This window comes from Gobio gobio, assembly GCF_949357685.1.
Source record: "Gobio gobio genome assembly, chromosome: 20".
Lineage (NCBI taxonomy): Eukaryota > Metazoa > Chordata > Actinopteri > Cypriniformes > Gobionidae > Gobio > Gobio gobio.
Window position 1 is genome coordinate 33,839,003 of NC_137113.1, and position 25,254 is coordinate 33,864,256.

General features: G+C 37.8%; 1 protein-coding gene across 1 annotated transcript in view; it reads left to right on the top strand.

The window, feature by feature from the left end:
* The window catches only part of ccser2b (coiled-coil serine-rich protein 2b), a 100,357-nt gene extending 75,362 nt beyond the window's left edge, over positions 1-24,995 (top strand). Inside the window, exons 10-11 of the mRNA XM_079845713.1 lie at positions 262-372; positions 23,803-24,995. Of these exons, the coding sequence (XP_079701839.1) occupies positions 262-372; positions 23,803-24,525 (834 nt within the window). The 3' untranslated portion in view covers positions 24,526-24,995. The remainder of the gene's footprint in view (positions 1-261; positions 373-23,802) is intronic.
* Positions 24,996-25,254: the final 259 nt, after the last annotated feature.

Here is a 25,254-nt window from a genome sequence, read left to right on the forward strand (position 1 = left end):
TTCTTTCTTTTGATTTTGGGATGAAATGCATGTTTTTGAAAATATTTATAAAATCCATATTTATTTTGTGTTTATGAATGTTCATGATATTCAGATATACCTGATATTCAGAAGGACCTGCAATGCCATTCTATTGTGTTCTATTGTGAATGTTCCTGGAAACAGAACAGATGTGATGAGACCAGTGTGTCACTTGTTTGCTGTCAATTATACTTTGTTTTACATAGCAATACATCCGCATTTTATATGTATTTTTCATAGTCTTCTCCAGTAGAGGATATGCAGTGCCACTGCCTGCAGGGGTCAGAGGCTAACAAGGAGTCAGCGGAACACCAGGACAAGGATACTCAAACCCTGTGGAGGCAACATAATGTGAGTATATATGCAGAGAAAGAAAACAGGATCAGGTCAGCTTTACTACTGCAGTGTTGATTATATAATGTACATGGTTAGGAATAGCACTGACTGACTGAGGCATAGGCCAATTGATTTCACTCACCTGATTTCACAAGGATGCTCATGCATCTGAGGGGAGAGAAGTTAGGTGCTGGGGTTTTCTCCAAAAGTACCTGTACAGTACATACAATTCACTACAGTTTCCTTTTGAAATGAACACTAGTGACATTAAAACACCAACAAATTGTATTCCTTTCGACACACACTGAGTCACGATAAAAGCGTTCAAAGACTAGTAGCGAGCTAAAATGGCATGGTTGCTTCAGCAAATGTGTCTTTATCTCTCATTCTGTTCACACTGTTGGGTTTAGGATAGGGTTTAGTATTGGTGGTATGTTATTTTCAAACGTGATAGAGCATTAATCTTTTTAAGGTCATTTACCAGACATTTCATTTCCGAATGGATGTGATAACACTTTTAAAATGTTGTCATATTCACGTTCATCTGTTTTGAGTAAAACTGAACACAGGTTATTGGTATAAATGAAATATAACTAATATAATAATTAGGGCTGTCAAAAGTTTAATCGCGATTAATCGCATCCAAAATAAAAGTTTGTGTTTACATATGTGTGTGTACTCTGTTAATTATTTATATATAAATACACACACATTCATGTATATATTTAAGAAATATTTGCGTGTATATACTGTATATACATTTATATAATCTATAATATATATAAATATAAATGTTTATATATAAAAATAATATTTTTTTCTTAAATATATACATGCTTGTGTGTGTTTTTATATATAAATAATAATTAACAGAGTACACACGCATATATTATGTAAACACAAACTTTTATTTTGGATGCGATTAATCGCGATTAATCTTTTGACAGCCCTAATAATAATTTCATCTTTGTTAAAGCTACAGAAGTCATTATCTTATTCTCTTTTGATGCTTGATCACCATTGGTGACACAAACAGCTGTGGGTACCTTGGGCATTTTCTAACAGTTAAACAGTTGAATTTTACCGTTTTCGAATCTATTCAGCCAATCTCCGTAGCACTTTTAGCATAACTTAGCATAGATCATTGAATCTGATTAGACCGTTAGCATCTTGCTCAAAAAAATGACCAACGAGTTTCAATATTTTTCCTATTTAAAACCTGACTCTTCTGAAGTTAAATCGTGTACTAAGACCGAAGGAAAATAAAAAAATTCCGCTTTCCGAGGCGATGTGGCTAGGAACCATTTTTGTGTAATAATCAGGGAACTTTGCTGCCGTACCATGGGTGCAGCAGGCGCAATGATATGCAGCGCCTGAAAATAGTCCCCAGCTAGGTAACTTCTAGGGCTGCTCGATTATGGAAAAAATCATTATCACGATTATTTTGGTCAATATTGAAATCACGATTATGTAACACGATTATTTCACATGACTTTGGGAATGTGTTGCATTTATTAAAAAGACACCTTTCAACAATTCAATTGAAATTGTAACATTTGTTGTACTTTTTGAACTATTAAAATAAATAATATAACATATTCAAATCAAAGTATAAAAGTATTCAAGTAAAAATGATAACCACCAATAAATAAGATCAACAATAAGGTTCGGCTATGCTTTTCAGGTTTTTCAGGTACGTCTAACATTAGTTTTCAGGTACAGAAATGTATCAAATGTAAAATAACATTGCATATTTGAGTGCATAAATTAAAGATTAATCCTATTAAACTTACAAAAGCTATTCAATCAAGAGCAGTGAGTGATGTCCTTGTCTTTTGTTGTTTGACATTAAACAGTCAGCAGTAAAGGCTACTGCCCCTTTAAGACCTAATGCTCGGATATGCGTCGTCTTTATCGACTGTATAAAGTTTACTTAAGGCATATACAGACTATGTCTGCTAGAATACTCAAGATGGACGTTGACATACGTTTTGTGTGAGTTTGTCCGTTCAAGAGCAAGACTTGAAAGAGAACGCGCTGTGAGACGTGTGCGCGCTCTCGGATGAGCGCACAGAGACACATTTTCTCACAGCGCGCGCTACTTCTCATTCGCGTCTTCTGGCACTAAACCCGGGTGATGACGGCAAAAATGACTGGTCATATTCGAAAATATGGCAGCACTCGCATGCTTTGAACAAAGTTTACAAAGAGAGAATTATTTGAAAAATATGAAGGGGAAAAAAGGACATTTACATGGCACCCCTGCTCTCGTCAGTTTTTGTTTCTTTATTAGATTGTCATAGGTCACTCTGTGTTTAATTTTCAAGTGGTTAAACAAATTTGTGGTGTTCCCTTGTGTTGCAGCCACTACCATGTAGGAAATCTTGCACGTAGCATGTTTCTGCTCGTCGTCTGATTCCTCGAAGCCAAACTGTTCCCAGACAACGGAATTGGTTTTGCCTTTTTTGCTCACCAAACGCTGCTGTAACTGCCCTCCTTCTGCCATCTTTACTCGCGCTGAGTTTTTAAATTCCAGCGGATGATATGCACACGAGTAACGAGACTCACGACCTGAGAGTTTGTGGCTTCGGGAGGGGCGGATGTGCGCATGCGCGTTTCATTCAGAACGCAAGACAAAATAAGAGTGTTCTTGCAAAACTGAACATGGCAAAATAATCGTTTTTTTCTCGATTGTACTATTTTGGTGATCGTTGGGAGCCAAAATCGAAATCGAAATTCAATTAATTGCACAGCCCTTGTAACTTCCAATGTGACCGTTTGTGTAGTTACAGGTATTCCGGTTCAAATAGATACGGTTCAGGATCTGCACCAAAGTAAATATCTTCTGAATCGTCTCTCACAAATGTCTCCATGGTTACAAGGCACGCTCCTTGTGCAAGCAGGTTGTCACGTTGGTTATGTTGACGCAAGTTAGCCTATTTTCATGCGGTGCGTAATATCACTGCGCCTGCTGCACCCATGGTACGGCAGCAAAGTTCCTTAATTATTATGCAGGAATGAGAGTATAGTTCCTAGCCATATCGGCCAAGAAAATCACAACTTTTCATTTTCTGTCTGTCTTAGTACACAATGTAACTACAGAAGAGTCAAGTTTTAAATAGGAAAAATATCGAAACTCTTTGGTCAACAAGATGCTAACGGTCTAATCAGATTCAATGATCTATGCTAAGCTATGCTCAAAGTTCTACCGCCAGACCCGGAGATCGGCTGAATGGATTCGAAAACGGTAAAACTCAGCTGTTTAACTCTAGGGGAGTTGGAAAATGAGCTATTTTCAAAAATAGTTCAAAGATGAATGCATGGACCTAATATAAATGACATGCATCCGTTTCCTTTCTCAATTGTTTACGAGGATACTCGGCGAGACAGGCATTTTGACTTTATTTTGCATGCATGTTGTCTGTTAAAGCTCAAAAGAAAATTAAGTCACAATGCCTGTGCGCTGTTTTCTGTGCGCACAATGAATGCTGTCTGCGTGGCTTTGTGTGTGTACGTACAGAAAACAGCGCATGAGTCCTCTTGCGCTTGATGCCTGACTCAACTTAAAACACATGCAAATTATATACTTTCACTCTGAACCGGGATGCAGCTGGCCCGTACGGATCACGGATCAACTACGATCCCTATACTTGACATAGCACATCCTGCGATGTGACTATCGCGGATGCACACATCGCGATATCGATGCTAAAATGATCGTGAAGCCCTAATCTATACATACATTTTGGTTAGGGATGACTCCCAGGTTACACTGCATCACGTAGGGACAGTTGCATTGAGTGTTGCAGGCAGAAGCCTGTTTAGTGTATATCTATATATGCAGAATTTGTTGAGTATATTACTAGTAGGGTTCCATATCATAACATACAATATTTAACTTGCTTAACAGATTCTCTTAAAGGAACACTCCACTTTTTTTGAAAATAGGCTCATTTTACAAGTCCCCTAGAGTTAAATAGTTGAGTTTTAGCGTTTTTGAATCCATTCAGCCGATCTTTGTATCTGGCGGTAGCACTTTTAGCATAGCTTAGCATACATCATTGATTCTAAACAGTCCATTAGCATCTCATTCAAAAAATGAGAATGAGAAAGACACTTTAAATATGTTTCCTATTTAAAACTTGACTCTTCTACAGTTACATTGTGTGCTAAAACAAACTGAAAATGAAAAGTTGCGATTTTCTACACCTATATGGCTAGGAACTACTTTCTCATTCCTGCGCAATAGTCGCGGATCTGCGCGGCCGTACCATGGCTGCAGCGGCGCAATGATTCGTTGGTATTCTGTGGAACATGGTGGTAGTATACACCTTCAACTTACTATCACAGCCCTTTACAACACACAGAACCATGGCTAATCACACAGGTAAATCCACAACACAATTTGTCGGCTGCAAGCCTGAAACTTTCTCTGCAACTACACAAACTTAGTGCCGGTCACATTGAAAGTTACCTAGCTGGGGGCTACTTTCAGGCGCTGTAATATCATTGCGCTGCTGCAGCCATGGTACTGCCGCGAAGATCCGCGACTATTACGCAGGAATGAGAAAGTAGTTCCTAGTATTCCTAAAGTATTTTCAAAAAAAGTGGAGTGTTCCTTTAAAGGCCTAGTTAATCTACTTAATTAATGACAACAAACTGCCAGATTAATGCTTGTTTCCGAATGCTGCTGATGATCATATGTTGTAGTTTCTAGGGCTGCTGCTGTGATTTACATTAGCAACTGACAAGCGACCAATTTTGAGTTGGCTGGTTCTCCAGTATGGTTCTCCAGTTCTCAGTATAGTTAGATGATCATGCTGAGAAATCCATACATGGAAGAGTTTGTAATTGCACTGTGTTCTAATAGAAAATGCTGCCACTTGATGATGTAAAAGTCCTTATTGTCTTGACAGTTCGGAAGAAAATTTTTCTGTAGTGTGAATGATCTGACATTTCTTGCAGGCTCTGGAAGAAATAATTCTAGTTCAGTGGATCTGGGTTGGTGGTTATGTGCTCAAAGGGTAATGGACAACAGGGAAAAACAATGGCAGTTATTATTCAGAAAAGAAAAAAAAAACCCTTGAGGGGTCAGATCAAAAACAGGAAAATGTTGATGGCGGGAAAAGTGGGGCAGTGATGACTGTGTGGTCCTAATTTAATTTGCATGTGTGTTTAGAAGTCAGCACTTTTCATGAATAGCGTGCAAAACAGGGCCTATATCTTTTTTTCCTCTATAGTTAGTGAAGGGGTGCTTAACCTTGTGATTGTCATCCTCAGGTATCCTTCTAAGTATTATACGTTGCTTTATTTTTAATCATTATAAAAGATTTGCCATTTCTGCAACCCTTTTACCAAAACTAATAGATTTTTGTTATTTTCCGACAATAAATATTTATAGACATCAAAGTTAAATGGAAAAAATAAATCAATTTTTATTTAAATGTATTGTTTTTGGAAAAAGGTCAAATGAAAAAGGGCTGTGCTGTTGAGTGTGTACATTGACTATTGGTAACAGCGTTGTCATTAAATTAAATATTGTGTTTCACTACGCGTACATTGACTATTGGTAACAGCGTTGTCATTAAATTAAAAATTGTGTTTCACTACGCGAGATTAAAAAAAATATTTATAATTTTTTTTAATAAACACTATTATAATTATGACCATGTCAGTCATTGCAATTTCAAATTCAATCCTGCATTTAAATATGGTCGTCAGTCCCGAAACTTTGCTGTGCGCACCTAGCAGATGAAAAAGGACTTTTATTCAAAATGTGAATGGGTTGTAAATTGCTTACAGAAAGCAACGAAAGAGTGCTCACTTTATAATCATTGAAGTTGTCAGTCACTTCTGTTCAGAAGTTCTGCATTAATATAAAAAAGTACAATTAATGACTTATTTACATCATGTTTATATTTTGTTGGTTTTTATATTTTGTTCTTGCACACTTTTGACTAGTATCGCACAAGAAATGGATCACATGAGCTCCAATAACTTAACTGCACACTATGCTGCTGCATTAGGTTAATTTTTCTTCAGTGATTCTCATTTAAAATGAATGTCTTTCTGTCACTTCATCACTGCAAATCACTGTCAAATATTGTACACTGTAGCAGTGTTCCCTTTTGCCAAGTCTCAGAAAGGCCCAATGGACAATGTGATGCATATTACACACAAAAATGACAAAATGGTATTCTGAACTCTTTCAAATAAAAAATGTATAGTATTGTTGAATCACCTGAACAATACATACAAAAATAAAATTTTCCTTGAGCTTTTGATATTAAAGTATCCTGTAAGTTTCAGAACTGGATACTTCCTTATTAGTCTAAAAACGGCTTTTATTTTAACCAAGCCTAGCGAACAATTTGGAATCTTCCTATCTATGATAGGTGAAAGACAACCTCTGCAGAAGAAAATCAACTCTTACTTCATCATTGCAACTTTGGCCCCACCCATTGGGGTGTTAGTGAGATGACGAGGAGGGAAGAGCATTAGGCTACAGGATCACTGGACAAAAAATAGGATGACTGGACAAAAAATACAAAATGCTACTCTGAGCACTTTCAAATAATTGACTTAATTTGAAATAATAAGACTTTCAAAAGTTTTCTAGTATTGTTGATTTCAATTTGCCTTCACCTGAACAGTACATAAAAACAAAATAAAATGCCATTTGTCTTAATGTCTTATGTCCAAATGTCTTAATTAAAAATTTAAAATTTTGGCCCTGCAAGACTAGTATTCATTTGACAGAGCAGATGAACGTGGCATTTTACCAAATTTACATTTTATGGGCCTATGTGGCTTGCACACAATTTTTTTTTCCTGTATCGGTATGTACAACATGTGTGTGTGTATGGTGCAGGGATCAGCTTTTCTCTCTCTGTTCCTCTGTACAGGGCATGTTGCTTGCCCCTATTCCTCTCTTCTTGGCAACACTCACAGCCGGGGAGTGTGCGGCCATGTGCGCCACGTCACCACAGACAGAGTGAGTCCTTAACCATCCGACCAACTGAACCAGTCTGTGCACTAGTGCCAGTGCTTGCTGCATGACCGCCTGCCTCCCCTTGTGCCCCCTCGTGTCATGCACACAAATCCACCATCCTATCAAATTCCAGAGCTGAATCAGTCCATCATTTCCACTCCTTTTAGTTTCATTTACCTTATGCCCTCTGCCTGTATGCTTAGTTTATTATCTCCAGAACCGTTTAGTTTTTCTGCCTAGTTTTCATAGCCAAAGACAGTCATACTGCGATTGAATGGTTTATTCTGTTTTTATCGCTCAACCAAATTCCCTAGAAGATCTGAGCTGTTTTCAATAGAGCACTTGCTGACGTCATCTTTTTCATTGTCTAAAAATATACAGTTGTGACTGAGATCCTTACTGTAAGGGATGAATAGATGAATAGCTCTCATCATTTACTTCCTTATGCTATTCCAAACTATTTATTTTTCCCTTCAGTCATATGGTAGCTTTTTTGAGAGCAGCTTTCAAATCTCGTTCAAGCTTACATTCATGAGACACAAGGTGTTTGATCATGAGACATGAAACCTAATGATGTAACTTGATGGCAACTCACCTTGAGATGTCAAGTGGAATGTACGTAAATACAACTGTGATTTGAGAGCTACAGCAGATGTTTTTCAATTTCTGTTTCTCTCAAAACCTATTTTTTGGCTTCACAGACATATAGATTACTTTTATGATTCTTTATGGTGCTTTTTTTAAGTGCCCATTTCATTTCATTGTATAGAAACAGCTTGGACGTGCTGTTTCATGGAAAAAAAATCCATCACGTTTTATGGAAACTAACCATCTGATTGACAGATAGTTCCTTCCCCACAAAGCTTGTTGGTGAAAGTGCTTGCGAGCTGTGTTAAGCTGTGATGACTGCTAAAACGTCAGATGGCAGCTGTGGAGACTGGTATTGAGAAAGAGGGTCATTACAGTTTTTGATCCTTCAGAGAAAACAACCCTCTGACTCTAAGACATATATTCACTCTCTCTCTCTTTGGCAGTGCGCTTGCTCCAGACAGAACCTTAATTCTACCCATTTTCAGATGCTGAGCATGAAACGGAATGCACTTCCTTTTTTTTCTTTTTGCTTTCATTCATGTCATGTGAGTGAAGCACAACCTTGATCACTGTCATGGCTGATTTTTACCATCGTAATAATGTTTATATATATATATATATATATATATAAGTTTGCCTTCATGTTGTGTTTGTCTTTAATGCTAAGGTTGCTTCCTGTTCTACCCCTGACACTTGTGTACATTTCTTTCATTGACTGGTTTCTCATTATTGTTTCTCTCCCTCTGCCTCTCCCAAATTCTGGCAAAAGGAGTGGAGCATCTAGTACATTACTTCAGAGACACTGCGTGGTATAGTACTGCCTGTCTTTTCTCTAAAACATCCTCTAAATCCCTTCCTTCCTTTCTTTCTTTCTTTCTTTCTTTCTTTCTTTCTTTCTTTCTTTCTTTCTTCTTTCTTTCTTTCTTTCTTTCTTTCTTTCTCTCTCTCTCTCTCTCTCATCTCTCTCTCTCTCTCTCTCTCTCTCTTTCTCTTTCTCTCTCTCTCTCTCTCTCTCTCTCTCTCTCTCTCTCTCTCTCTCTCTCTCTCTCTCTCTCTCTCTCTCTCTCTCTCTCTCTCTCTCTCTCTCTCTCTCTCTCTCTCTCTGTTTGCATGGTCTCTTACTCTGTACTTTGAGGACAGTCCATCTGCATCATGCTGTTTTCATAACCTGACACCTGACTTTCTTCAAACCTCTTTCTTGTTTCAATCTCGTCTTTCAAGCCCCACTGTCTTTCATTCTCTCTTATCTGTTTGACCAAACCCTATAATTTTGTGAAATATTGAAGTTTACATTGTTACTTCCAGAGTCGGAGTCAAGACCAGTATCATACTTAGCCTGGTCTCATTGTTTATACATAGGTATTAATATGTAACGTTCACAATACAAAAAATGCTTTTTGGTATGTTTTGATAGATACTAAAACATGCAATTATATTGTGTTGACAGCATCTAAAAACAGAATATTATTACATATTTACTGTTAAAGAAACTATTTAAAGCTGCAGTCCGTAAGTTTTACCTCACTTACCCCTTTTCCACCAAAGCAGTGCTAGAGCTAGATCGGAGCCAGAGCCTAGTTTCAAATCGGTTCTTTGTGTTTCCACACCCAAAGCCCCCAGCTCCGAGCCAGGAAAAGTGGTTCTTAAGTAGCATCAAAACATTGCTGGGCTAGAACAGGGCTAGAAGTAAGAACCGATTACGTCAGGTGCTGGGGGCAGGACACAAACTGGAGATCCGCCATTTTTGAAATAGCAGCTAATGGAGCTAACAGCTGCATGCTGCTCGTTTGTAATCTCCGTCTATACAAATTACGGCGAACTGCATGAATGCGTTGGATTCGCTGTGTTTTCGTTGGGTTTTGATGCCGATGTAGGATCGTAAAGCCATGTGAATCAATAGTAACGCAACGTTTGCTTTGTTGATGGAAGGCTTGTCCGCAGCGGTGCTGTGCAGAGACTGATCGCCGTATGATAACGAGTCCAGCGAGAGCATACAACTCCTTATGCTTTTGATTCACTCATGCGTTTTTTTTATATATCATACGTGGATCGGTCTACACAGTGACGATGCATCTTGAACAAGCCTGGTGTGTTTATGTTTCCCGCAAGCCTGGTGTGTTTATGTTTCCCGCTGCCCAGGGTTGCCAGGTTTTCACAACAAAACCCGCCCAATTGCTACTCAAAACAAGCCCAATCGAGTTCCAGGGGGGGATTCCCCAATAAAAATCACAGTACAAATCACATTTGGGGGTAAAATATGTGTTTTTTGGCATGGTTGCCTACTAAAATTTGCATTCCCGGGGCTAAATATCACATAATTGGGGTCGCTTCATCCCGCGGACATGAAAAACAGCCCGCGGCAAAACCACAGACTTGGCAACATTGCCGCTGCCTCGCTAGCGTTGCTGAGAAAGATGAGACGTATACAGGGAGTGCAGAATTATTAGGCACGTTGATTTTCTGATCATATTTTTTTTCCAGGCACATTTGACCAATTCCAAACCACAGTAATCCTAATAACTACTATTGATTTAGTATTTAATAATGTATAAGTGATATATAATTGTTCATGAAGGCTGGAAATGAAATCACCTTATATTCAGGTGTGCAGAATTATTAGGCATGTTTTCTTTTACAGATAAATTGAGCCAAAAAAAGAGATTTAACTCAGACTGAAAAGTCAAAAAGTATTAAATGCCCATGAGAAGGATGCAATACTAATGCAATACTAGACATTGCAGTTAAGGCGTGACCATTGGACAGTGAAATGCTCGTTGGGTCAGCAGGATCTGACAAAAACAGGTGTGAAGAAAAGACACCTGTTAACTGCAAAAGAATTAAGAATTAAGGTGAAGAATTAAGGATGAAACCATCAGGAACCCTTTAATCTTCCAGAATCTGGCAGTATGTTTTGGGAGTTCATTTTTAGTCCATCTCTGCAAAACGGACTTCAGGATGGACTAAAATGAACTCCCAAAACGTACTGCCAGATTCTGGAAGATGAATTCTTCAAACAGTGGTACTAGAGGATGTGGTGCTGGTCCTTCAAGAGTCACTCTCAACCTATCTGTCCATAAAGCCTATAAAAAAAACCTTCTTCATGTATTTTACAACACTTCAGCTTGTGATTCTTATCTAGTGGGGGTCATTTTTTAGGATTCTTTACCCAACTGAAGTCTCTGAGATCCTGACACCTTGCACTTCTGGAGACTCCAGGTAGGTTGCAGCTTTGGAAAATGGTGGCGCTGGAGACTAAAGGGTTCCTGATGGTTTCACCCTTAATTCTTCACCTTAATTCTTAATTCTTTTGCGGTTAACAGGTGTCTTTTCTTCACCACCTGTTTTTGTCAGATCCTGCTGACCCAACGAGCATTTCCCTGTCCAATGGTCATGCCTTAACTGCAATGTCTAGTATTGCATTAGTATTGCATCCTTCTCATGGGCATTTAATACTTTTTGACTTTTCAGTCTGAGTTAAATCTCTTTTTTGGCTCAATTTATCTGTAAAAGAAAACATGCCTAATAATTCTGCACACCTGAATATAAGGTGATTTTCATTTCCAGCCTTCATGAACAATTATATATCACTTATACATTATTAAATACTAAATCAATAGTAGTTATTAGGATTACTGTGGTTTGGAATTGGTCAAATGTGCCTGGAAAAAAAATATGATCAGAAAATCAACGTGCCTAATAATTCTGCACTCCCTGTATAGTGACGTAAGACATGGCTCTGTTGTGGCTCTCAGCCCGTGGAAAAGCAAACGGTTCTTAGAAGGCTCATCAGTCGAACCAACTATGAACTCGGACTAGCTCTGGCTCTGAATTAGCTCTAGCACTGCCTTGGTGGAAAAGGGGTAACTGTCGCCATCTCAGTTTGAAGGGGGTCACTTAGGGGACCACAAACAATCCGCCACCTGCAGCATCCACACATGCGATATAGCCCACAATCCCATGTATACAGACGTGACGTAATGACGCAAAGAAGAATGGCGGGAGCTCGTATTTCCTGCGGAAAACTACCAGTACCACTCAAATTATAAAGCATTATTACAAGCTTACCGTTGTGAATCGGGCTAAGGTAAGGAGATCGTTTTGTATGGTTATGTACTTGCTCAAAAACTGATTTTGGATCATTTTTAACCAAAGAAAGTTACAGACTACAGCTTTAATAAAATATTTATAAATAGATATATTTTAAATTCATTAACCCTGCCCCCAAACCTAAACATAACCACTTAATAGAGTATAAAAAGGAATATATAAAACATAACAGACAGAAATATTTACTATTTACCTCTAAAACTAACCCTAACTATTTCTTAAAAATGTACTTTATACAGTAAAAAGAAAAAACGTAACCTACAGATTAGTTTAATTACCATAATTTATTGCTAAAACATCAGTGCTTAAGTGGTCCAAATGACGATTTGCTACATTTGCAGGTATACAATAGTTTTGTGTGAGAATTTAAGTTGTTATTTATGGCTGAAAATGTTATCTTGATCCCCTTGGTGACGAAGCAGGAAGGAGCCAATGAGTGTTTGATATCACTTACGTAAAACCTTTGTCCTAACACTTCTTGAGATGGCAAATTTTGAATTCGTAACGAGTGCAAGATTTGACGAAAATCATTGAATAAAGGCTTGAATTTGGTTCTGTTCCTCACAAACAGCAATCATGGATTCTGAACATTTGGATTACTCAGTATGAATAAAATGGATTACTTTTAAGATTTTATGTTGTTTTTTTTTGTTGTTGTTTTTTTTTTGTATTTTTGATGGTCATTTTTTTAGTCTCGGCCTATTGAGAAAACAGTTTTAATCCCACAGCAAAAAAAATACATATTGCATTATAAGTAATGGTTAAACCATTACAGAAAAGTTATTCAGATTTTAAAATATAGTCTTGTTTAACAATTTGTAGTACTTTAAAACAAGTTGGCACTATAAATCACACAGGACAGAATGAAATGTTATAATTTCAAGTAGCCTAAATCAGTAAACGGCGTTAAACATGGAATTGAAATATCAGTATGCATAAATAAGGATTAATAAATTTCAAGATTAATTGCGTATGTCTATAAAGTTGTTCATACATACATAATTTACCTTTTAGATGCTGTTAATATATCAGTATTGTACGTTTTATAGTGATGGGTCCTTTTGATACACTGCTTTTTGAAACTTTGAAACCTTTGTGAATCATTTGTTTCGAACCAGTGATTCGTAGAGTATCAAAATGCCAAAATCATGTTCAGTAAACGATGCTTCGTTACTTCGTAATGGTTTTAAAATGTTTCAAAATTTCAATGGTTTGCAATCTCTTGCATGAACTTGTGTCTGTATGGTTTTCACCTAATCTTTGATCAATTTTATACATTTGTAGACACTAAAAAAGAAGAGGTGTACAAAATACAATATATAACATATTATAAAGAAACTTCCTCTTTAATGGTATCAGATGACTTGTTAATTGCATTTAATAGATTGCACTTTAGATTGGTGTTTTTATGCGTGTTTTAGCTGCATTTTCCTCAATGCGAAGTAATTGGTTCAATTTATTCAAAGTTTCAAGAAGTTTTTTTTCACCTATCACCTTGCGTTTTATGCAAAACACATATAAATACACATGAGATTATGTAAATGCGATTTAAAACGTTTTGAGCTTGTCCACTTTCATACACTTCCAGAGGTAGTCAAACGCATTCTACCGGATTGCTTTCTTAGTGTAGCTCATGTGGTTGAATGTATTCAAACATCACAAAAGATTGCCTTCTCTATGCCTACTGACTTAAATGGTTAAACATTATGGGAATTGCGCTAGCCAGGCAGGCTTTGTTGGCTGGAGACCCAAGTTTGGTTTGAAGATGAAAAATATACCTTGTACAAAATGTAGACAATGTTCTCTCGCTATTCCTAGGACCAGATCCCTAAACACGCAAATCTCTATCTTCTTATTTGAGTAGTTTTAAAAGCAACAGCCTAACTTTGAGTGTTTCCACCTAGTGGACTGTGCAGATGATGAAATTGATGTAATGCACGCTGTGCACACGACATAGTGGCCAAAGAACAATTGAAGCATACTTTGGGCTTAAAGGGATAGTCCACCCAAATATGAAAATTCTCCCATAATTTCACCAAGTCATCCTAGGTGTATATGACATTCTTCTGATAATAAAATTCAAATGAAAAATAAAAGTCTTCATTACAGTTTTTTACAATATCTAGGGCACATTTCCCAATACTTAGGTCACTCTTCACACAGTTCTCCTAACCAACTTTCATCTTGACACAGCAGTTAATTTCACATTAAAAATGCACTAAAACTACCAAAACACTTCATTCATGTCTCAAATCAACTCTAGCAAAGGTTTTCACCCAACAAAAACACTTTGTCAATCATAAAACACAGACCTAAAAAACACTAACATCAGGTAGCATATACAATGTTTTTTTCTGTAAAGTTTCTTTACAAAACCAGAATGACAATCTCTACTGCTTATAATTCACGGCAGTTTATGTTACATGGTCCATGTTTATATTACAGTACAAAATGATTCCCCTTTACAAAAAGTTTCCCCTTGGATGATAACGGAAATTGAAAGACCAACGCATCTAATTGCTTTGATAGTATTTCATTTTTTAGATTCAGAATATATTTCATTACAATATTACTGTAGAAATGTAGCAAATTTCTGTCTTATTCAGTTTTGTATTGTGTTATTGTTTTGAACAAGTTTAACAGTTTTGAAAATAGTATGTAAGCATGTGCAAATTGGCCTGTAGGTACAGAGTTTTGGCAGCAGTTGTGTCGAAGTGAGAAAAGAATTAATGTAATTTGAAAGATGTTGTAATTGAATGCATTTTCTGCCAAAGCAGCTCACGTAGATTTATGTTGTGCTCACTGTGTGAAGAGTTTTTGTGACCCAAGTAATAAGAAATGTTTACTTAATTTAATTTACTTACACATATCACATATTGCTGAAGTGAATAGAGAAAATCCCACTTTTAAGGGGCACACTTTTGTCTAATGAAAAGAAAAAATATTTTCTCATATCAGAAAAAGTAATTTCTCATATCATTTTGTCTTCACGTTTTTCTTATTTTGTTATAATTTTGTCTTCACGTTTTTCTTATTTTGTTCTTAATTTTTCAGGCAGTTGTCATATAGTTAGTATAATAATATTTTAGATTTTTTGTTGTTGTTGTATAAGTAGGGAACATGGGCTGTGAGGCATAATTATGTGTTTTTATATTCTGCAGTTCATCATACCTCATTGCCATGTGAACACCTCTTTTAACAAACTTGAAGACTCCCTTGATATTCCTGCCCTTAGAAAGAGACATTATTGTAATTATATGTATTCTAATTATTTGGAATGCTCCGCACTGGTTCATGTAGCTGGAGGTGGTAGGTTATTATTATTAAAATGCATGTTTGGAATCAATTTAGGTGTGAGTACATGAAAATTAAACAAAACAGCAGCACCTCTGGCATCATATTTTCGAATGATGTGTTTCATGGGAAAAAGGTTTTCCAAATAAGAGAAAGTCATTTGCAGAGAACTGAGGGCTCTTCATATTTGAGAAATATGTTGACAGTTCTCTTCGTTCACCTTTTTTTCTCTGCTCTCTGTTTTGTCTTTACTTCTTTTCTACATCTATCTGTCTACTTTTCCCTCCTTCCATAGATTCTTCCTGCTTAAGAACTCTGTCACCTTTTCTCAGCTGTCTTTGTTTTAATTCTTGGTGAGCTGTCATAAATTATGCATGAAACAACTGAGAGCCCTCACACGGCTCTGCTAAGACTTTCTCTGAGGTTTTGACAGGGTTGCAGGTGCTCTCGGGTAAGCCCGATTGAGACTTCACCTCTCTAGACAAACTCTTCACTGCTCTGTCTCGTCCATTCTGAACCACATACTTTGGAAAAAAACTTAAAAGGATTATAGTTTTTGGGAAGAAGTCTGGGGCCTAGAATTGGCACATAAACAGGGAGATGGGCTCAGTCAATAAGACAACCATACAAAACTGCATTGCATGGAAGATGGTGTCCATAAGAGGGTGCTGTGGACCAGGAAATACCTCCTGAGGGTGGAGGAAACACTATTGGGGTTGCATGTGGCATACACGTGTGTACACTTGCGGAGATAATGAAGATTTGCTGTATGTGGACCAATAATAACATTTTTTTTTATTTACCCACACTCATGTTGTTCATATACGATAGCTTTGTGTGAACTTAAATCATTATTTTGAGTCACAACTTTTCAGTGGATCAGTAAAAACTGCGGGACAGGTATCTACTTAAATGGTTAGTTCACCCAAAAATGAACGCATGTTCAAGCAACAACGTTTGCTCTTGAGTCATCACAACACGCATGGGTCGTGGTGCTCTCATAAATGCACTTTGAAGATTAAAAGAGCAAAGCACTCACGTCACTTCATAAAATTGAGGTTAAATCACTGGAGTCACATTAATTACTTTAATAATGTCGTTACTACCTTTCTGGGGCTAGAAAGTGGTAGTTGCAGACTGTCAATGAAGGGTTAGAGAGCTCTCAGATTACATTTAAAATATCTAAATTTGTGTTCTGAAGATGAACTTATGTCTTAATGTTTAGAATGACATGAGGTTGAGTAATTAATGACAGAGTTTTCATTTTCAGGTGAATTAACCCTTAGTAGCAATAGATATTATGAGCAAGATTAATAACAAATACCTTCTTCTTGCTGACAGCTATTATTCTAATTACAAATAAATGCATTAAAAATGCAATAAAAAACTAATAAAAATAGAAAATACAAATAAGTATTAAACAAATGAATCCTCTCTAGGAGCAAATGATAATCTAAACAACAGAAACAGTAATAGAGGGCTGCAGGGATGAGGGATTTTTGAGCCCGATCTCAGGAAAATGCATATAAATAATACGAGTGTGCAATCTCGTGGAATGTATAAGCATGAGCAATGAGTTTTGGCGTGCATATGGTACGCCGTTTTTCGCGAGCATATTATACGCACTTTATGGCACCCACCCTACCCAAAAGCGTGTCATATACACGCCATAAAGTGCGTATCATATGCACGCGAAAAACTGCGTAGCATATGCACTCCAAAACTTGTTTTGGCGTATACATTCCACGAGATTGCACACTCGTACTATTGATACGCATTGTCATGAGATCGTGTTGGGATTTTTGTAGGCCATATCCCAGGAAATGAGTTAGCATTTTAGCATTCCATTGTCCTTAAGTTAATAGGTTTTTGAAATGTTATTTTGGTTGAATGCCTTAAAATAAGGTCTGTAGTTAACACAAGCTTAAGGTTTTTTTTTTTTCACATTTTATTCTACGACATAAAATACATAAGTAATACCCTATTTAGATTTTTTTAAAGCTTTTACATGTCTTGAAAAAAGGCAGTTTCTTAGTGATAGTGACGTTGAAGTCCTGCAACTGTGGTGTAGTTTGTTTATAGCTTACATTTAGCTTTTTACTTCTGCCAATTTAGGCTTTAAAGGTCCCATGGCATGAAATTTTCATTTTATGAGGTTTTTCAACATTAATATGAGTTCCCCTAGCCTGAATATTGTCCCCAAGTGATTAGAAAGTTTGATCGGTGTAAACCGAGTTCTGGGTGTCTTTTTCTGCCTTTGAGAAAATGACAGCTCAGACGAGATGATCTTGAATTTTCCTGTTATGACGTCATAACAGGAATGATTACCTCCCTTTCCTCCGCCCAGAGAATTTGGCACGCCCATTCGAGCGCCATATTTGTTTGTCCTCGAGAGATCGTGGCTTGTGAACGAGTGAATGCTGGCAGTTTCTCAGTGTTTGGATGTACAAATGAAAACAGAAGTCTTTTTTCAGTTCCTTCTGATCTGTGATCAGTGATTTCTGTAGCTAATCATTCAAGTTCACACAGAACTTTATTATTCGTGCACACGCTGCGACTTCTCTCTCTCCCGACAGAACGGTGTTTTCGTATTTTCTATCTTGTGAGTCAGTGTTTTTGTACGTCCTCGTCACGTCTATCTGTTCTAAAATGTGCATACAGTCGTGAGTTTCTGCTCAACATCGGCGGAGCCACATCTTTAGAGATAAACCTTACACACGCCAAAGCTCAGGCTGCACTGACCGGTTGGCCTTCAACTTCACCGACCCCCATCTAGCAGTGAGGTATCCGGGCTAGGCTAGCCAGCAATCCACAAAAATAAACTGGATTACATTCCATTACTGCACTGTTGTGTCTTTGTTTGCGCTGTGTACTCCGTGCGCGCCACTGACGCTTTTCATATGATAGGAAAATATCTAAAAATAATGCTATACTCAACACTTACTCGTAACTCGTTCATCTCGACAGCTGTAATGGTACATTACATGTGTTACAAAGTTGGTAGAATAACGAGGAAGACGGGCTCGGCTTGACTGGGACTCGTGTTTATTCAGAACTCTCAGATACAAACAAAATAAACTCGCGCTGACAGCACTCTCACAACTCAGTAGTTACAATATAACTTTGTTAGCAATCGCTCCGTCTCTGGTCCGTGATGTCCGGTTCGCGAATGAATCGTTCTTTTGAACCGCTTCTTTTTAGTGAACCGCTCAAACCAGTTCACCAAATCGGACTGAATCGTTCTAAACGGTTCGCGTCTCGAGTCAGCGCTGATCCATATTTTACTAAAGTTACTAACTTTCTGACATGAGTGACAGTCCCTCCGACTAGATATAAACTAATAACCTGAAGTATATACTAATAACTACAACAGTTCACTGAACTGAGACGTGCTGAGAGAACTGGTGAGAAGTGACATCCGTCTCTCTGGCAGGCTCGTGCCTCATAGACCTTGTTAAACCACGCCCCCTCCACTACAAGATCTAATACTCATTTCAAATGCAAAGATGTCAGCCAATCACAAAAGTGGGTGTTTTTACTGAAGTCTCACAGCAGACAAGCCCCTGAACAGGGCATTCAGCCAGAGGGCAAACATTAGTATAGAAAAAATGCCTTTTATTTCTAAATTATGACATTTTATGATGTAAAAATCATACTAACAATAAAAGTACACCTCAGAATACATTATAAAATAAAATAAAAAAATCTGTGCCATGGGACCTTTAAAATTCATAACAGTTCCGTTCATTTGTGAAGATTATCATGATGAAAAATAATTTTTGCAATAATCCAAAAGCCAATGGAACAATCCTTGGGTTTTTGTTGAGGGAACCAGGGTGATGCTAACTTCTGGGTTGGGCTACAAAAAAAAAAAAACGTCATCACTGCAGCACTCTATACACTCACAAAGTAAAAATTGGAGTGATCATAGACCACCAGAATCAACAAATAAATATTGTACTGACACTGTTCCCAAAGCATAACCATAACTCTTAACCATTACATGCGCTAGCATGTTTTTTGTTAGTTTGATCTGACTGCAGAATGCAATCTTTTATTGACTTCAATCTTTTAAAGTATGTAATTGTGGTAACCTTTGCATGGCATTTGTGAAAGGATACCATTATGGGACTATCCCTAAAGTTCTGTTTACATTAAATAAACGCCAGCCATTGGAAATCCTCCACCAGTGCCAATCAAACAGCACAGCAGACATCAAAGACTGAGCTAACAATAGCTCTGTACTCCAGCACCTCAATGCCCTGCATACCACAGAGCCTTGCATCACATGGAATAATTCACTTTGAGATAGATGTGTTGGCTTCTCCATCAATATTATGTGTATTTCTTGTGATTCTGAATTTGACAAATTAAAAATCTGTCTATGGACCTTCCTTAGAAAAACTCCTTTGGCCTACTTTAAATGTTTTGCTTTGTGACAAAACAGTGTCTCTAATCTAGACGCTTTTGGGTGCAAGTCGTAAGTTGTTAACTTGAATTGCACTCTTGTTTGTCAGTCTGAGAGATTTGCTCGAGTGCATGTACTGCTTTGACAGTGACCTCACCACCTCACATGTAAGTCTACATCATTGCTAATAAGTTTGGAGAGGATGAGCTCCACTTCGCCAAGACCTGTAAGGATCAAAGCCCTCTCAGACAGCTTGTTGTGTGGATGCTTCAATCTGTCTCACTCAACACCTGGAGCAGGTTCATCTGAAGCTGTGTGTCTGTTGCTGAGGATAGTGTATCATAGAGCATATATCAGATATATCAAATTTAAACATTAAACAACACTGATTGTTGCTTTTTGGAACTGTTTGGAAATATCAACACTGATAGTTTTTATTTTTTAATTCCTCCATGCATTGGCACTGAAAACTTTCGACTGCTAGAGGTAAAATAAAACGCGTTACTAAATTTTGTTCATGAAAAAAAAAACTAAAATTGAAACATCAAGAGAGAAAATCCAAGGTGTTTATACAGTAGGCAATATCCTTACATATAGTCATGGAACAATAAATCGTTTAAGATAATTAAAGGGATAGCATTAAAAGTTTTATACTATTCTGTCATTTACTCACCCTAATATCACATGTGGAAAACAAAACATTTTTTTCCATAACCAAACAGTTCTTCCATTTGTAGGGAGAAAATTAAAACAGCAAGACATTTCTCAAAATATTTTATTTATATTTAGATCTATTTACACCAGGGGTGTCCAATCCTGATCCTGGAGGACCACTGTCCTGCAGAGTTTAGCTTCAACCCCAATTAAACACACCTGTACTAGCTAATCAAGGTCTTATTAGGCATACTATAAACTTCCAGACAGGTGTGTAGAGGCAAGTTGGAGCTAAACTCTGCAGGACAGTGGCCCTCCAGGACCGACTTTGGACACCCCTGATCTACACTATATTGCCAAAAGTATTGGGACACCCCTCCAAATCAATTAATGTGTTCCAATCACTTCCATGGCCACAGGTGTAAAAATCAAGCACCTAGGCATTCAGGCTGTTACAAATATTTGTGAAAGAATGGGTCGCTCTCAGGAGCTCCGTGAATTCAAGCATGGTACGTGATAGGTTGCCACCTGTGCAATAAGTCCAGGCTTGGCCCCTTAGTTCCAGTGAAAGGAACTCTTAATGCTTCAGCACACCAATACATTTTGGACAATTTCATGCTCCCAACTTTGTGGGAACAGTTTGGGGATGGCCCCTTCCTGTTCCAACATGACTGTGCACCAGTGCACAAAGCAAGGTCCATAAAGACATGAATGAGCGAGGTTGGTGTGGAGGAACTTGACTGGACAGAGTCCTGACCTCAAACCGATAGAACACCTTTGGGATGAATTAGAGTGGAGACTGCGAGCCAGGCCTTCTCATCCAAAATCAGTGCCTGACCTCACAAATCAAGCGTAGTGTCAGTTCTGGCGGGTCACGTTATTCAAGCTCGTATCAGTTGACTGTCAGCTGATCTACCTATAGGAATACGAAGTCTATCACAGCATACATATATAAGCTCCTTCAGTACTATCAGCAGCTATCGCATTCTCTAGAGCTCATTTACCCCCCTCCATCCCCAGCTCCTCCTCTCTTCCAGTCAGGGTTTGGTATTCTGATTCCCCTTGAATCAGACTACATTTAATATCGACATTGATGACATCTGCCATACATTATATTGGTTCTGTTCTGTTTACCTTAAGGGGGGTTATTGCTGCTCTCCCTGCTCTTATCCATGCTAGGCTGCATGGATGCGCAGGGAGTTCTTGCCCAGAACAGAATCATACCGCCAATCCAAACTGTATGCTCATAGTCAATCAATCATCTTTGACGATAGTGGTCCTGACAGAAATGTGCTTCTAGTCAAAAAAATCCCATAAACACACTCCTAAATCTTGTTGAAAGCCTTCCCAGAAAAGTTGAAGCTGTTATAGCTGCAAAGGGTGGGCCAACTCCATATTAAACCCTACGGATTAAGAATGGGATGTCATTAAAAAGCAGACATCCCAAAACTTTTGGATATAGTGTATATTGTATGTATTATTTTGTGTAGCAGTGTGTCACAGTGTCTCAGGCACATGTCTGAGCATATAATGTAGTTTTGATATTTAAATATTAATCTGTTTTTTTCTAAGTAAGAGTAAGTAGTTCTCAAAATGTATTAATGAAAATACAGTCTGTTGTCCTTAGTGAATATAGCAAAAATTCTGATGAATTATAACAAAAAGGTTGTCGAACTATTTTATGTGAGTTTAACATTTTATACATTTAATTAGCTGTAATTTAAGCAATAAACAATATAGGAATTTGCTTTCATTTTCAATTAGTGACGTCTCATTATAAAGACAAGACTAATTTCAGTCAGAGCTAATATATTGTGATGTCTATCTTTACTGCGGTTGAAAATTAAACATATTGTGGTTACGATTTTGGTCATATTGATCAGGTGAATGCAAGTTTTAAACATCCTATTGTACACGTAAGTTAATCGCCGTTCTAAACTAATGAGCTGCTGCATTGTAACACACTCACATACAGACAGTTGCTCGCTCATCAAGTGCAGATTGCACACACACACACACACACACACACACACACACACACACACACACACACACACACACACACACACACACACACACACACACACACACACACACACACACACAAACATTCAGTAGCGCATAGATATATTGTCAACACTGTTCTATGATATATCAATTAAATAGCTTAGATAACTGAAAAGTTCTAGCATATATTTCTTAGTAACTAAGGCCCTGTCCACACGAACACAGGGATTTTCAAAACCGCAGCTTTTTCTATACGGTTTGGCCATTCGTCTACACACAAATGCAGTATCCAGACACTGAAACTGAACTTTTTTTAAAACTCCTGCCAGTGTGAACATGTTTAGAAACTCCTATTGCAGTGTACAGTGTGTGTACAGTGAAACTGGAGATTTTGGCTTGTTACGTAAAAACAAAACTTCTGATTAGCCAACATGGCTTTACGGTTAGGGTTACATTGCCACCTGTTGGTTTGGCATGTACGTGTGGACAAGGCCTAAAACCCACAGCTTCATTACGTTGCCAGGTAGAATTAATTCACGCGCAGTCGCTCTTTCAATAATGAAGTCATATCTTTACTGGGCTACTATATATATCTGATTTAGAACAAGCAGATCTGTGAGAAATATAACAACCCAAAGACAAAAGAACTTATAAAATATCTGTTATGTTGGAGGTTCAGGCTTATTTGTTCATTAATGACGTCAGCGGCTAGTTGACGTCGACTTGACTTGACTTTCATCACATAAATGTTGACTTAAAAAATATGAAGTCGTTCAACCCCTACCTCTAAGTAGTTTAATCAAGGATCTGCTACTTTACTTGTTTCTTCATAATGCTTAACCCTCTCTGGTCGGAAAATGCGCCAGAGGTGACTGTGGCAAGGTACCAAAAACGTCCTTTTGGTGGTAGCAAGGCTATTTGAAAATTACATTTAAAAAGACGAAGACTTGAGTTGATTTTATTTAAATTTTTTCCTTTCTCCCTTTCCTGTATATACTTCATATGAAAATAAAAAAAGTGTGTCGGTAGTGAAGCATAGCTTTTTAAAAAAAAAATTGTATTTAATAAATACAAAGCATTCTCATGGTTAAGATATTACTTTTTATTTTCTAATGAAGTTCAACACTATTTTTCATTAACTGGAATTCATTAACCATTTATCAGATAGATTTTCCCATTTTATCAGGCAAAATGGGTCTACCTCTAGTTTCTTGTGTACCCAGATGCTCATGTTGTATATTCTGTCTTCTATTTTTTTATTTGTTGTACTTTTTAAAACTCATCCTAAGGGACAGAACAAGTCCTGTAATCGTAGAATCAGCCTAGTATGATCATTATGAAATTAGAGCAAACAAATGTTTAATAATTTCTTCTTATTTTTTCTCTTTAATAGCTTCAGATACTACAGACTCCCAGATTCTTACCCAACAAGCCCCACAACCATGAACGACTGTCTAGTCCAACCTCTACAGAGGCCTCTTGTGACAGTTTGGATGCCGAGCTTAGTCACCACCCACTGACGCCCACGTCCTGCTCTCCAGACCTACAAAGTCCCATCGCTGTTGAGTCTACCGCAAATTGTACTTTACCAACGGTAACTATATCTGCTGATAGCACTGCTGCCTCCTCTTCCAGAACTTTTCAGAGCTCTGATCCTGCTGAGCTTGGCCTTGTGAGCAGCCAGCTTAAAATCAATGAACCAGCAAGTCCAACAGCTTCTGCCAGCTTTTGCTGTAAGCTAGAGAAAGGTATACAAAAACTTCCTCTGAGAAGCAGTTTTTCAACCCCACAGCCACCCACCTATACTAAGAGAGCTTCAACAGTCATCAAGCCCCAGGGAATACAGCAGGTCAGTGTGCTCACCGGGGCCCAGAGTAGGTTAGGAGCTACAGGTCTATCCAGAACAAGACATCACCTTTTACCAGCTTCCGGACTACCCTGCATTAACCCAGCCCGACAGACTACCATGGACACCAACACTGTAGCACCAATATGTAACAAACAAAATCAAGGGCACAGACAGTCTGTATTTCTCAGAAAGATAGATAGCAGTTTGCCCAGAGCTCGTGCTCCCCTTCAGCCCAAACATTCCCGCCTTCCTAAGCCAAAGGCCTAAGCCTTTCTTCTCTCCCAAACCCTGCATTTCAACAAGGTCAAACAATAACCTCCCACGCTCTGCCTTCTCAAATGCTTCCACAATTCTAGATTAGCTAAGCAAAGCTTAGGGCATCTCACCAGAGTGTACAAAAGCTGCTTCTTGCTTGTAAGGCACCAGTCAAGTATGTTGACTGTTATTAAGGTATTCTTTAAAACAAAACCATGCTGCTTTGCTTGATCTGTGGGGCTCCAAACATATAATGCACTCAAGCTATCTGTGTTACCATGTAAATTAGGAATTCCATGAAAAAAAGTGATTCTCTACTGTAGCTCCAAGGCAAACACTACAAATGATTTGTATCTAAATGATCTCAGTGTATACATTTAATGTATGTGAGGTAATTTAGCAAGAGACCTGATAACTTTTACTTGCTTTTTACCCACAATAATCAATAAAATCTTCAGTTTTTCTGGGCTTGCTAGTACTAGAAAAAAGTTAAAGAAAACTATAAACAAATCTTACAGTCTTGTACCTTTTACATCCCTGCAGTATAAATATACAAGCCTACCAATACAGAGTTGCTTCCTTTGGGCTGATCTGGCAAGTTATTCTTACTATGTACAAAACTTGAAACAGGTAACCACTATTTTTTTCTGAATAATGCTCTAAGTTATAAGAGACACTGTTGTCTAACTTGTACCTATGCACCTTGCATAAGATATTGCTCCTCTGATAGATTAGTAAGTC